The sequence below is a fragment of the Tyto alba genome, unplaced genomic scaffold (assembly GCF_018691265.1).
Source record: "Tyto alba isolate M040663 unplaced genomic scaffold, T.alba_DEE_v4.0 Super-Scaffold_46, whole genome shotgun sequence".
NCBI lineage: Eukaryota > Metazoa > Chordata > Aves > Strigiformes > Tytonidae > Tyto > Tyto alba.
In genome coordinates this window covers 13,938,650-13,953,290 of record NW_024881322.1, presented here as the reverse complement: position 1 = coordinate 13,953,290, position 14,641 = coordinate 13,938,650, and the positions used below count along the sequence as shown (strand labels likewise).

The 14,641-nt window shown below is 43.8% G+C and overlaps 2 protein-coding genes across 10 annotated transcripts in view; one reads left to right on the top strand and one right to left on the bottom strand.

The window, feature by feature from the left end:
• SUGCT (succinyl-CoA:glutarate-CoA transferase) overlaps positions 1-10,800 on the bottom strand; it is a 332,431-nt gene extending 321,631 nt beyond the window's left edge. For 4 of the 8 annotated variants that reach the window (XR_006166817.1, XM_042806307.1, XM_042806309.1 and 1 more), the window contains exons 1-3: positions 7,049-7,261; positions 3,162-3,213; positions 2,987-3,060 (exon numbers count right to left, since the gene is read on the bottom strand). Coding sequence is in view for 7 of the 8 variants with exons in the window: in XM_042806307.1 (XP_042662241.1) it covers positions 2,987-3,060; positions 3,162-3,213; positions 7,049-7,202 (280 nt within the window). In the remaining variant the exon portion in view is untranslated. Of the gene's footprint in view, positions 1-2,986; positions 3,061-3,161; positions 3,214-3,584; positions 3,594-7,048; positions 7,262-10,479; positions 10,698-10,728 lie in introns of those variants that run through there. The other 4 variants (XM_042806311.1, XM_042806314.1, XM_042806312.1 and 1 more) reach the window with 4 other exon arrangements.
• Positions 10,758-14,641, top strand: part of LOC104368711 (M-phase specific PLK1 interacting protein) — a 28,307-nt gene continuing 24,423 nt past the window's right edge. For both annotated transcript variants that reach the window (XR_006166818.1, XM_042806315.1), the window contains exon 1: positions 10,758-11,183. Coding sequence is in view for 1 of the 2 variants with exons in the window: in XM_042806315.1 (XP_042662249.1) it covers positions 10,812-11,183 (372 nt within the window). In the remaining variant the exon portion in view is untranslated. The remainder of the gene's footprint in view (positions 11,184-14,641) is intronic.

Below are 14,641 nucleotides of genomic sequence, written 5' to 3'. Positions count from 1 at the left end.
TTTTTGGGGTTGGGGTGGGGGGGATAATTTTGTTTGTATTTTTTACCTTAAAGCAGAGCTACAATACCATTCTTTTAGTCAATCCAGAAGAATTTAGTAGAAACTGTTGCCCTGCACCGAGTCACACAGTGCACACAGTCAATAAGCTATTCCTGAAACACTCTGGACACATCAAAATACCACTGATCAGCAATAACTCGTTGAGCTGCACCCTGCAGAACATCGACAGAAAGAAGCACTTGCTATAGCTGGTGCAATCCCCCACCTCCAGCCCTTCCAGAAACACTCCTGCCTTCCAGAAAGGCAAGATGGCATGAAAGCTGCTGCAGATACTGATGTCACTGTAACATTTATATTTCATTTCCTATTTTAAACCTTTCTTAAATGTCAAAGACCGGCGATCTATTTTAATTAAATTAAAACTAAATTTAAATTCAAATATAATCATTATCCCAAGTGCTAGCAAACATGCACAATCCTAAATTTATTACAATATCTAGACTTTATCTACATGTTAACTTCACTTGAGTGAAAACTCTTAGTGAGGGAACACAGAGGACTGATACCAGCACAGACACAGAAACAAGCTGAAGGACCTTTAGTTTTACACAATACAGCCACTGTCAAAATTATGCTATACACTATGGTAACGCAAAGTCTACAGCCTTTTAAGATCAAAATTACTCATCAACATCTGTATTGTTTATTACCTCAGAGAACTATGTTGGTTCAAGAAAGAAGCTTGGGAAAAAAAATATCTCTTCTGTATGTTACCACTTCAAGCCATTCAAAACAAAACATTTCAGTAATCCTTCCCATATAGGACACTAGTCTGGCTACTATCCTTTATGGATTAATACTCCTGTGAAAGTAGACAACCTCTCACAGAAAGAGCCAATTACTCACATTCTAAAATGCTTAAAATTCAGAGTTCTCAGGCTGTCCTTATCCTTCAATCACAAAACAAAACTCAAGAGCTGGAATTAAAATCTCCAAAACCATTACTTCATACTTAGTTGTCAACATTGCTCTGTTCCTACTACCTAGATACTTAGAATAATACCACTGTCAGTCTCATCTGATAGAACCAAATTGATGCAGCTTCTGCCTTGTCACAAAAGTGAAAACGTTTGAAACAATGGTGAGTGATTAAGGATGACCCATAGGTTGACATCACAAAACTTGTTAGACATTCAAACATTCAGTATTTCCTATTTAGAATAAAATATAGGGCATGTAGTATCTTTTAGTATATCAAGTGTGTAATTATCTTCACCAGCTCTTTTCAAAACTAGTAATACCAGAAGAGAGAAACATAAAACATAGAAACTCGAAGAAAAAGATACATGACTTAATTGGCAGCTGCTATGCCTCAAATGCATAATGATGCATAAAACTGAAAGCCAAATGCAGGGAATATAAAACAAACAAACCTGAATGCCATGTAATTTGTTATACGTTAAATCTTCTTGTGTGTCCCTATGAACTAAAAAGTTTAACTATTTCCTAAGAATTAAGCATTTTTTTTACCACTACTGAATCCTCAACAACTCTGAAAAAGTGCATGTGCTAAGTGGAAGAACAAAGCCATTGTGTTAAGCTAAAATACAGAAAAATAAGTTCTATTTATGAAGCTAATTACCCAGAATCCAATCAGACTCAGAAGGAGCTACACAAGTTTCTGCCTCTGAAAACACACTCAGAGGTCATTAACCTCAGACATTTTCAGCACTAGCATGAAGATTTTCATGCTAATTCAGAAATCTCCCTTTTCCAGTGAACTCCCATCGCCATCTACACAGGAATATCAGATCCTGGACTTTGAAGATACAGCTACCTCACACAGAAAGTAACTTTCTTTCACTTTGCACAAGTCCAAAGACAGATTTCTCTGACAGGGTAATTATTAATTAACAAGCTGAAACTGTACTGGAATATTAAAACTATTCTCAGGAGAAAGTTCATTTAGTATGCCAAGTCACCTTATACTGTACCAGTCAGAATGCTTGCCAACCCCACTAGATATGTATAGTACTACACAGAAACAGTGCTAACAAACCATATATATGTTATATGCTCATATTACCTTTCTTCCTTGTAATAATAAAAATGAAAATAGAAAGTGGAGTTTCTGTTTCCAAAATTAAAGTGCCTATCATTTTATCAGTATTCGAATCCTGAGTAGTAAAAAGTATTTCTATTTAAAATTATCCAAGCCTTTTTCGCTCAGAGGAAACTGAGCTGAAGATTCCAAATTACCAAATGGCAAAAACAGCTTTTCCATAATTCTTATGTAACTACTTGCTGGAAGGATCTGTTTGCCAATTTTTGCATGTCAAACAAAACACTTAAAACCCTGTTTTAACCCTCTCACCACATTACAAAAAAACAACACCATACCCCTAAGCATTCACAAGCCCAATTTAAAATCTAAGCAAAGTCCAACCAATTCAAACAAAATCAATTTAGCTTTGAGTGATGAAATAAGGCACTTCAGCAAGCAATGATTCAGTACTGTTTTGTACATTAATATCTGCTAAAGTTACCTGACTTTACTTTAACCTTTTCACACTCTTCTCTAAATAGACGGACTACTTCCGCTCAAAACACATCTACATGGAGCACAGTGTTAAGCTTAAAGCAAACAGATCATACATGTGTATGAGCAAACCTACTAATAACTAGTTCTCTACCACACCAGGAATAGTGTGAGGATGTGAAATGCTCCCAAATCTTGAAAAAGGCTGGCTCAAAAACAAAATATACAAACAGCTACAAAATTAGTCATTTCTTAGCACAATACCATAAACATACTGTCACCAAATCACACCTTCACCAAATAAAAATAGTATTGTCTTTCCAAATATTTCCACAAGTTGTCAATCTTGCATTCTCAGTCATGTATTATTTAAAATATAAAAAACAACCGTTTGTTAAACTACTCCGTATTCTTCTTTATATCTAAAGTAGATAATAAAAATCTTACCTGGTCTTTCTACTTTGATAACCTCAGCCCCTAGATCTCCCAAATTCATTGTGGCAAAGGGCCCTGCAAGCACCCTGCAATATTAAAAATAAAAAAAATTACTGTTTTCTTAGTTTTTCCTATCAGAATATTTGCATCTAGAGAGACTGTTCCAAATTACAGACAAAACACAAACCTTGTTAAATCAAGAATTTTCACACCATCCAATGGCTTTACATTACTAGAACCTGACAAGAAACAGAAAACAGTAACTTGACTTTTTTTTGTAAAACACTTTTCTCATTGGTAGTCTGAAACACTGTTTTTATGACCCTCTCATCATCCTCCCTCACCTCCCTCCCCAAATAACATATAATAAAGCTTCCACAGGTAGGTTATCAGGAGTTCCTTTCAAAGTTGGAAAACCTTATGGTTAATATTGCAGAACCTATTCTAAATACCTTGCAACTCTATAATAAAGCTACTTTTTAGAGATGATATTATATGTGCCTTCCACAAATATTCATATAACTGTTAAAGACTAATCTGAAGAAAGATCCAATAGAAGCACAGCAAGAAACATCAAAACACCACAAACTAAAACTAATGGGTAGCAGACCAGTGTGAAGCACAGTATCCTCAGGAAGTGTTTTGACCTGTGTGGACCCATGCACTTGCATCACACACACGCACAAAAAAATCTGCATTTCAAAAAAGAGGTTACGAAACTGAAGACAGACTATATGAACCACGGAAATAGTTGTTCTGTTTCCACGCCAGCAATACATGCAAGATACCTACTAGGAAATCAGTGCTTTCCTCCTTTCCTTCATCCTTTCCAACCCGAGTAGCTCTAAGAAACAGCATCACAGACAGAGCAAGCCATCTCATAGTCCAAACCACAGGTTTGCCAACTATCTCTTGGGTGACTTTGGGTTATCTTCTGCTAACTCAGTGTCTTTAATTGGAGGCTAGGGATGAAAACACTTCACCACCCTGCGTGGATGGTAATTTTATTACTACTTGGAAGCTGGTCTCATACCAAACAAAAAAAGAAAAGGCACCTGACCGGTAACACCAGAAAAATTACACAATGCTAACTTGTGGTAAGCATCCCTTTTCATTGTTTGTCCAGGTAAGAGAAAGATGTAAAACATGGGGGAAAAACAAACACAAACAAACAAAAAAATAAAAAATCACACAATTAATTAATTCAAGCATAAACTTCCTTATATAACAGGAGGGAGAAAAGAACCACAGCCCCTCATAGCGTGCAGGGCAGTGTGGTGCCTCTCCTGAGTCACACAGCAGTGAACACCTGCGTTACCTGCAGCACACTCCCTCCACCAGCCCTGAGCCACCCCCATAACTCTCGCTCCTGCCTTACTGTGTGGTACAGAGATAGATATGGGGAGAGATATATAATAAAGCAGCTACAGAGATATGAAGCAGCATTGGGAATTCCAGGATTCTGCTATAATGTTTTCATTCACCCTACTGCTCTCAGAGAGGACACCTGCATCCCATTCTTCATCTTCAAGACATTTTCCTCAATTCTTACCAATCGCTCCAGAGGGATTTGAGTTTAACAGGTTTTGGTTGTTAATACAATATGCAGACCAAGCAGCACATTGAAAGTGTGCTTATCTAGGAGTGGCCACCTATTCTGCACATTTCAAAGCCTTTAGGAAAACACGGGCTGCCACCTCAGTGAAAGTTCCACCTGTTGGAAAATACTAGTGCTAGTGCCAGGTAAACGCCTCAGATCCTCCAGCGTAACCCCAGTTTTTTCAAGTTGGCTTTAGCTGAGCAAACACTTAAGCATATGCTTGTCTGTTAAGGAACAGAGCACACCATGTGCTTCACAATGACATTACTCTGTGTTTACACAACATATGTAAACAACAGCTTTACTGGTGAGCACAGCTCCCTAAAAAAAAAAAAAATATCATTTTAGTTAACAAAAAGGCTCAATCTTCCTCTATTCTTTCCACACATTTTAAAGCTGCACTCTTGCTCAGTGGCTCACTTAGTCTCCTCCTGAACCAGCATTTAGTGTTACTCATGTTTCTCACTGATACACTACCAGAACAGCAACTTCTCAGAGCCAACAGGTTCTCTAGCTGTGGCTGAGCTGCAGAATTTCATGAAGATATTTCTCAGAGAAGCCTATAAAGTGTTAAGATTAGCCTGAAACTATTCATTTCTGTATAACTAAGACTGATGAATCCTTACCAATTACTACATCACTCACATTATGGGAACATCTCCAGTCAGTGATTATGACTCTTCTATACTTGAAACAGAACAGGAGAGTACAGTTGTTTCAGAGACAGACAGACCATTGTGAGGGTTTGTTTAATGCTGATAAATAACACCGATGTCCACAATGACAAATAAATGCAAGAAAGAAGAGAGATGCTTTTGAAAATCTGAGAAAAAAAAAAGAGACCTCTTAGTCTCTTCAAACTAGAAGCACACGGATATTCACAAAAGAATATAGGACCTAGATTCACATTCCAGCAATACACTAATTTGCTGAATCAATTACAACAGAAAGCCTTTGGACTACCAGAGAAACAGCAGTTCTGGTACACTGACCCGAGTACCAGAGTATCACCAATCCCTCACTGCAGGAACAAAAAGAAACAAAACCAAACCACAAACATAAGAGATCAGAATTAATCAGAAGTATTCTCCTGGTTTGGTTTTTTTTTTTATTTTCCTTCTCTAGCATCTCATCAGACACACACCCAAAGTGAAACTTTTCCCATAGAGCGTTTTCTGCTGCAATTCTGGCTCAGTGGTCTAAATTCTCTATAATGTGAGCTCACAGTTTCTCTCCTATTTTTGCTTTTAATTATTCCAGCAACTTGATGATTGAAAGAAAAATCCACTCTCTCAGCTCTAACTACAACCTATCTGTAAACTCTTTATTCCCATAATGCTTGAATTTACTGTAAATTAGACAGTCATGTGTATCTTTCATAAATAACTTTGATGAAAAATAGATTCACCCATTCTCAATATGATTTAAACTCTTTAGTTAAACTTGGTAGATTGTCCCAAGGTTGGGCAACATGAGTCAGCAACCAAGACAGAGATCATTCTATAGAAAATAGATTTTCATACCATGTTCTCAAAAAGAAAACCTTTCCTTTATACCTGCAAGTGACAGAAGAGAGCAGAGAACTGCTTAGCACACTTGTGTGCACCAATGAAAATTAGCAGTAAATAAATACATTCCCTTCCACTTGCACCTAATTCCAGAGGACATCACTTCATAAGTCTATTGTCTCTATTTTGATTGCACAATTGATATTTTTTAATTTATATATGCAGCAAGTTAGGATAGAGTCCATCTCTATCGTAGATTAATTCACTATCAATAAGTACACTCCTAACAAGGGATGCACTTGGTATGTCCATCTGGGGAAACAAAACTCCAAACGTGCTCTGATTCTAGGGGGATCAACGCGATTGTCAGTCTCTTCCTATGTATTAAATGACAGAGAAATCTGAAAGCCGGGGGCTAATGACTTCATTGCAGTTTGGTTTTACCCTTCTTCATTAAAAAAAAAAAAAAAAAAAAACAACCACAACTGTATGAAGCTAAAGTTTGGTAACCTCTGAAAAACCAGGCCTAGGAGAGGAGAGCGGGCGCTTTCCCCCCACCTCGCCCCGGCAGGAGCTGAAGCCGCCCCGCTCCCCGCCACACGCCGCGCAAAGTCCAGCCGCCGCCGCCGCCCTCAGCGAGCCCCGGCCGACACCCGAGGCTGCACAACCGGCCGCCCCCGCTACGAGCGCGGCTGCCGGCGGCCCGCCGTCCCCGGGGAAAGGGGAAGGGAAGCGGCAGGGCTGGAAAAGGGAGCGCAGCCCCCCAGCTCCCCTCCTCACCGCGTCGAAGCGCTGCGAGGCGCAAACCTCCCTCAGGTGCCTTAACGTCCCGCCCGACCCGCCACCCTCCCTCAGCGAGACGGCTCCGACCGCTGCCCAAGCCGCCCGCGTCTGCCGCACCGCCTCAGCGGCATTTAACGGAGATGAGGGAAGGGGTGCCTGAGGAGGAGGGCGCGGCGCGGCTACCTGCCGGGGCAGCGCCTCCGCCCCGCGCCCCGCCGCTGTTGCGAGGGGAGGCGGTGCTGAGGGCTCCGGGGCGGCGCGGCGAGGCAGGGCACGGGCTCCTCCACAGCCCGCCGCCATACCGCCGGCTCCTTCTTCCCAGCCCAGCGCGAAGCATCTCCGCGCCTCCCGAGGGGAGCAACAGCCGGGCGCCTCGGCCGGCGCCGCGAAAAAGTGCGCGCTTCCCCACAACGCGCAGGCGCCGCCCGCCGGAGCGTTAAATTGCTCCCGGGGTGGGGCGATGCGCAGGCGCGGGGGCGTGGCCTCCCCGCCGGCCCCGCCCCTGGTTTTTCCCGCCGTGAGGGCGGCTGTGGAGCGTCGCGGTCCTTCCTTCGCTGTTTGCCTCTGCTGTGAAGTAATCCCCAGTAAAAGGTGCCTTTCTTCGGCTGCGGGGCGCCGGCGGCCGGGCTTCATAAATAGGGAGGAGGTGCCATGCAGATATGGACGCAGTAATTCCCGCTCCTGCATAAAAAACTTTATGCAAAATTCACTAAGGGTTTGTGGGTTATTTTTTGCTGCGACAGCTAGTTCCTGGACAAACCAGTGGCTAGAAACTTGCACTCCCAGTTCAGTGCACAGGCTGCGGCATACAACGTTGCTGAGATGGACTAAAAGCAAAATATCTCCACAACGGGGTATTTCTGCCCTTCCGAGGTAGGCAGTTGTACCGGACGCCGTTCAATCCTCTCATGAGGCAAATCCTTTACCTCAGCTTGGCTTCACAGAAGTTGCAATATTACTTACGCTTTAAGCTCTATCTTCAGTTGTATATAGCCATGGAAGGGTTGGCTTGAACTGACCTTTAAGGAATTCTTCCTTAAGCTAAGTACTTTCAGGCTATTTTTAGTTTGTGTTACGGGAGAATGGAAGGCTTGTTGTAGGAACGCCGCGGTGTCTTTTTGCTCCCTAATAGGATAAAAAAAGCTCACAGAGGCTCAGCATTTATGTGTGAGAAATAGGCTGTGAGAGGACTGCTGCATTTCAAGAATAGCTGAAACTGCGTAAAAATGAGCATTACAAATAACAAAGGCTTTACAAGTGTGACGTGTCAGATGGCCTGTCTGCTGAGGAAAAAGGTGAGGGAAAATCTTCTGCGTGATGGGTTTGTTGACTGGATGTGCAATGTGTAAGGAAAATTATAACACAGATGCTTGAAATCCTAGAAGCAGTTAGGATTTGTCAGCAAGAAGGAATTCGTCAGCAGAACTATCCCAGTATAATTCAACATGTGTGTAACAATATGTATTTCTAATTATTTCAGTGTGAAAACAGTTTAAATTAAAAGAAGCTGTCCTTTTCTGGAATGAGATTCATCAGACAGGAATAGATGCTTATGTTGATAAACTGTCATGTATAGACACGGCATTCCTGGTATAAATAATAAGATAGAAAATTGGTCTTTTAGAGAAGACAGAACAATAAAGGATTAACAAAAAAAAAAAGTAAGTAGGTATAGCCTCTCTCTGTTTTAGAACTGTGTCCTGGGCTGAGTGAGTGGTGGAGTTTTTTGGTGGCAGGGGAGGGGGCTATCGGGGCGGCCCCCTGTGAGAAGCTTCTCGAAGCTCCCCCAGCTCCACGTCAGCTCCACTTCTGTTTGGGAAATTGAGCCAATCGGCTTGCGCCTCTGCGATAACGTATTTAAGAAGGGACGTGGTGACGGGCAGTCGGACTGGTGAGGAGGAGTTGCTGCAGCTGCGTGAACACCAAGGTCAGTGGAGGAACGGAGGAAGAAAGGAGGGGGGAGGTGTGCCGGAGCTGAGACCCTCCTGTATCCTGTGGTGAGACGGCAGGGCGGCCCCCCCCTGCCACCCATGAAGATCTACGGTGGAGCAGACATTGATTTACAGCCTGTCGTTCCTGCTCGGCTGATCAAGGTTCTGTGCCCGAAGAAGGCCGGGGTCTCATGGAAAAAGGTAGCCCCGCTGCTGTAATTCAGTGCTGGGAGGATTGCAGCATGCGGGGGAGTCCCACGCCGGAGCAGCTCGGGAAGGGCTGCAGCCGTGGGAGAGAATCCAGTCGGAGGAAGTTAGTGACCCATGACGGAGCAGTGTGGGGAACGCTGCGGCCCATGGGAGGAATTCAAGTCAGAGAAAGTTTGTGGAGGACTGTCTCCTGCGAGAGGGGGACCACGATGGAGCAGGGGGTAACAAGTTTTGGACACTCCCCTCACCGAAGATGAAGGAAGTGGCAGAGCTGACTGCACCCCCCATTCCCTGCCCCTGCGCCACTGGGGGAGGAGGTAGAGATATCGGGAGCAGAGCTGAGCCCGGGAAGAAGGGAGGGGTGGGGGGAAGGTGTTCTCAAGATGTGGCAATGCTTCTCACTGTCCTACTCTGTTATGTGTTGTTAGTGTCTGTAATAAATGTATGTTCTTTTTTTTCTTCCCCTAACGAGTCTGCCTTTTGCTCATGATCATAAAAGGGGGATTTTCCCCCATCCCAGTCCTATCTTGAACCCCAAGCCTGGCTCTCTGTCCCTTCTCATTGCCGGAGGGGAAGGGAGAGAGAGGTGCTGCATTGTGGTTGGCTGTCAATCAGGCCGAAACCACGACAAACTGCAAGGATATTGCTCCATGATTTCACAGGGAAGTTGTAAAACAGTGGAGAGCTGAGTTCTTTGAGACCAGAAAGTCCATTTCCCCCTTCCAAAAAACACCCAAAACCCCACCTGCTTAAAGCCAAAGAAAAGCAGTCTTTACAAAGCATAGAAATATCCCACTTACTTTATTGACTGAGTTTTGTTCACTACTATTCTGAAAGCCTGTTTCACTTTTACACATTGCAACGTCCTAAAACCCAAAAGTGCTTTGTTGCACTGATGGAAATCCCCCCCAAAAAAAAAAAAAAAAAAACTACTCTTCACTGATTTTCACCTGTTAAGGATTTGCATTAACATAGTTGAGAACAGACCAGAAATGCTAATAAGTAACACTGAGAATTTGAGTTTATGGCGCTAAACATTAGGTTCTTCTCCAACAGAGCATTTTCCTGAAAGTTTTTATGCATAGGTATCAGTGCCAGAAATACTGCTCTACTGAAGAATTGCTGACAGTCCAAACTGATTAATAATAAAAAAAAAAAATTCCATTAAAAGTACTTTTTAAATTTGCCATTGTATTTTCAGTTGGGACTACTGTAATGTAGTGTTTGCAGGCTAACATATTAAGACTGTACAAGAAAGGAATACAAGTAAGTACATCTGAAGCGCCATGAAATGTGGCAAATACTCGATTTGCTTTATATTTGATTCTGTTGATTTTTATCAACTGTACTGCCGTGGGCGTTCACCCACATCAACGCGGAGGTCGGGGTTTATAGCTACGCCTTTGACCTTCGCGACCAGGCACACCGTGCTCCACATTTTCCAACATATCTTACTTCAGATTATTTCCCTACCGGATTGAAACCGCACAAAATTCGTCAGGGCCAGCGTGATTTAAACCGCTGTTTAACGCTAGCCGAGCCGCTTTCCCGCCCTCCGGAGTCCGTGAGGAAAGGCTCCCGCGCTGCCCGCCGCTGCCGGCCGGGTGTCCCTCACCTCGCCCTTCCCCAGCGCGGAACGTTTTGAGGCCGGAACTTTCCGCTTTCCGGCTGGCTGAGTTTAAAAAAAAAAAAAAAAAAGACACCAAAATAGACACCACCCACCCAGAAGCGCCGTCTCCCCGCCGCGGCGCCTGCTGGGGGACGCGGTTGCGCAGGTTTTATTCCTTGTCCGCCATCGCCGGGCCATGTACCGGCAGAGCTTCCGCCCGCCGACCCCTCCGTACGCGGGCGGCGGCGGCGGGTTCCGCAGCCCTCCCGCCGCCGGCGGGGGCCCGCTGCCGCCCTCCCCGCGGGGCTACGGGAGCCCCCGGCACACGCCGCCCTACGGCCACCCGCCCGGGCCGCCCGGCAGCGGCCGCTCGCCCCGCGGCCACGGGCTCCTCCATGGCGGCGGGCGGTTCGGGAGCCCGTCGCCGGGGGCGCAGACCCCGCGCAGGCCTCAGAGCGTCAGCCCCCGGTACCCGGCTCCTTACGGCGGCAAATCCCCTGCCGGAGCCCCCCTCCACCCGCAGCAACAGCACAAGCGCTCGCCCGGGGGCTTCCAGAGGCACTACCAGGTATGGGGCAGGGCGGGGAGGGGAGACGGGCCGGCGGCGGGGCGGGCGGGAGGGAGGGGGGGAAGGAAGGAAGCAAGCCGAGGGCTTGCGGCGAGTCGCAGCAACCATCCCCTCCGCCACGATTTTCCAGGGGAGGGCGAGGCCGGGCAACATCTGCCTTCTCCTCGGCAGAGAGGATGGAGTGGAGGCAGCTGTGTGAGCAGGAAAGGGAAGAGGGCCCCAGGCCTGGCGGGAAGACGGAGGGACTCACAAGAGCGGGGCTTTCTGCCTTTTCATACTCTGCCATGCGAAGGTAGAGAGGAAAGGAAGCACCACCCAAAGCTGCAGCGAACGCCTCTTTCCCTTCTGTGTGCCTCCCTTTGTTGCGTTTTCTTCAGCACAGCGGCGAAGCGCAGTGTGCTTTTACTCGCCTGCCATCACAGAAGCTGCCCTGGCCACACACAGAGCTCCCCGGGACCTGAGTAAAGGAGTGCTCCATTAAAGAGAACCAAGCTGAGGCTCCTTTAAGCACAAACGATAACAGAATATGGTTTTAAAGTTTTTGCACTGCACTGAAAACTTCAGTTTCTAGGCAGTAGTTTTCCTGAGAGCTATCAACAACAGGTTCTGTGAGTTACGCTTTTTTCAGGTGCTTTAGTTGGGGCGTGTGACTGGCAATGCCAACAGGGATGACAGTTCTTGGGAGGATACCAACTTTATGTTCGTAGCTGGCTTTGTGCAAGATTAGAGGAACCTTAAAAGTGTAACAAATGATACGTGCAGTACAACTTTTCAGGTGCTCTTACAGACACTTAGGGGATTCAAGTGTAATAATGAAGTCAAAATCGTAATAGAGATTAGCAAAGCCTTAATGTGCCTGCACAGTCATGTTTCTATCCAAAAATAGTTTTTGGTTACTTTTTTATGGTGCAGATTAACTACCTTAAAGGAATCTCAGAGTTGATGGAAAGGGATCATTATGAGCTTTATACATCCTCTTCAACACAAAAGCAAAGGTTTTCCCAATGTGGAGGCCTACAGACTGCTTAACCTCTGTACCTGTTGAAAAGGCAAAGGATGTGGGGTTTCTGCTGCAGGTTCCGGAGGGATGGTTTATGTCACCAATACCTAATTTCCTTTCAGAAGATCACTCTTTGGATATTCAATTAAATGTTCTTTAAAAGAAGCCTGCCTTAACTGGCTCCTTAATGAGGAGCTTTTCTGTAGTTAGGTGTCAAAGTGATGTGGAGAAGGCTGGTTTGGTTTTCCTTACCCTGGTAAATCATTGCTAATAATTAAAAGTATAATAAATAATATCTGACTAAACTTAACTAGTTTTAGTCAGAACCCTTTCATGCCGAGACCTGTGGGCAGGAAAAGCCTCACAGGCTCCATTCTTGGTGTTAAGGTAGAAACATGACATAGAAAAGGTACCAGTTTGAATCTGGTCTCAGATTGTCACAAGATCATGTCCATTCTCCCCTGCTGCAGCCCTTGTGAGTAGTTCAGGAGCGCTGACCTGATGGTGATGCCATCTAAGATTATAAAGACATTGTACGTCTGTAGCATTGCCCAGGACCGAGATGATGTGTATGCGTGTGCTTCTGCACCTATACACGTGTGGGTTTTTTGCCTGGGAGGGCAACAGAGGCAATCACAGAGGGACAAAGTCTCATAAACCATGAGTCCCCATTTTTATCAATGTGGGCAACAAGAATCTCAGTCCACGAGGCCATGAATAGAGTCAGGTAGAGTGATTTTTTTGCATTTTGTAAGCGTCGGATTTCTTCTGAGGTATGTGGAATGTTCCTCTCTCTTCTGTAGATGCTATTGTTAAGACAACTACAGTGCTTTTGAAATTTATGATGCTTCTGTCACCTTCAAGATGAAAGTCTTAAATGACCCTTTAAAATCCCATCAGGAAATCCAAAAGACAGTTTATTTTTACTTCAGTGTTCTATTAACGTCAAAAAGCATTCTGTGCTTTTTGTGCTTGCAGGCTTTCATTCTTTGAAATGAACAGAAAACTTAAAAACATAGTAAGCTTGATTTTTCTGAAGTGGCTGGCTTAACCTTTATGTGGCCAGGACTTTACGGACCTTTCTGTCTTTTTGCACAGAGAAGCATCTGCTTTACATTTTATGAAAACACGTTCTATTTCTTGAAGAAATAGTTCGCTTAGCAGTAGTGTTTCTCTTTCTGCACTCAGTGGGAGTTAGTGAACTAGCTAGAAGCAGCAGCAAGTTAGTGGTGATAGGTTGAAAATTATTACAGAAAATTAACAAAAATATATATATTTTGAAACTGTACAGTCATTATTTTTGTGTTTCTGTGCATCTGCCAGCAGCTAAAATTAACATCAAGTGAAGGAAGTTGATAAAGGGAGCAACTCTGCCCATTTTCAAGGCAGTATTACCCCATTCAGGAACACATTAATGAATAGCACCAAAAGATGTTCTTTTTCTACAGTACAGAGTGATTTGTTACCTGGAAAAAAAGTATTGAGAATAGATTGGTTGGGTTTTTTTAAGGAAAGTTGGGTGAGAAAAGGCTGTTGGCACCAGGGACAGCACAATAGAAAGCTTTTTTCAAGGCGTCTTTGGCACCAGTTTGTCTTGCACAGAATGGTTTCATTTACACAGGTAGGGCTGTTTTCCTTTTCCACAGGCCTATAATATCAATAATCACATTTAGATTTTTTTTTTTTTCCTACAAAAAAAGAGAGGGGAAAAAAGTATTCTAAATTTTAAAAAAAATCTACCTGCTGAAATGTAACACTTACTGAACGCCGTCAATCTTCTATTAATAATACCTTTCCTGGCTTTCAGACATGCTAGAACGTCAGCATTACTGATGGCCTGCATCATAGTGAAATTTATTATTATAAAATAAATCCATCCAAAGCAGCCTTACCATTGAATTATTATGTTCTGTCACTGGATACTGCAGATAGTAATGTCAGTTCAGCTTTCTTTTGAGTTCTGCAGATTAGATTTAACATTATTAAATCAACTCTACAGGCAAACTGTTTTACAATGTCAAAGTTACAGGGTGTCCATTAAAGACGATGTTTTAAAGAGTTACTTTTTTTATTATTTTGAAAAGAGAATGCACTGTGTACTACTGCTTTATTATTAAATGTGAGTGCTTAACATAAATGTCACATTTGCTAGTGCATGTTGACTTGCTCTAGGAAACTCCGTGTCCCTTAGAAAGTTTTTTAGGCGTATTCTCAGGTGATTCTCTGATCTTACTCTCAGGGTTTTAATACAATAAAGTAATTCTCTACCTTTTAGTAAATTTTTCCTGTTTTGAGATCATCATCTTAGCTACATAACCTAATTGCACTATGACGAATCATTAGAAACAAGTGCCTTGTCAAGAAGACGTTGATGTTCCACATTTGGTTGTGTATCCGTTATCATCAAGCTTTTGAGGAGTTCTAGAAAACTTACCAGGACCACACAAGCAGGCTGCTG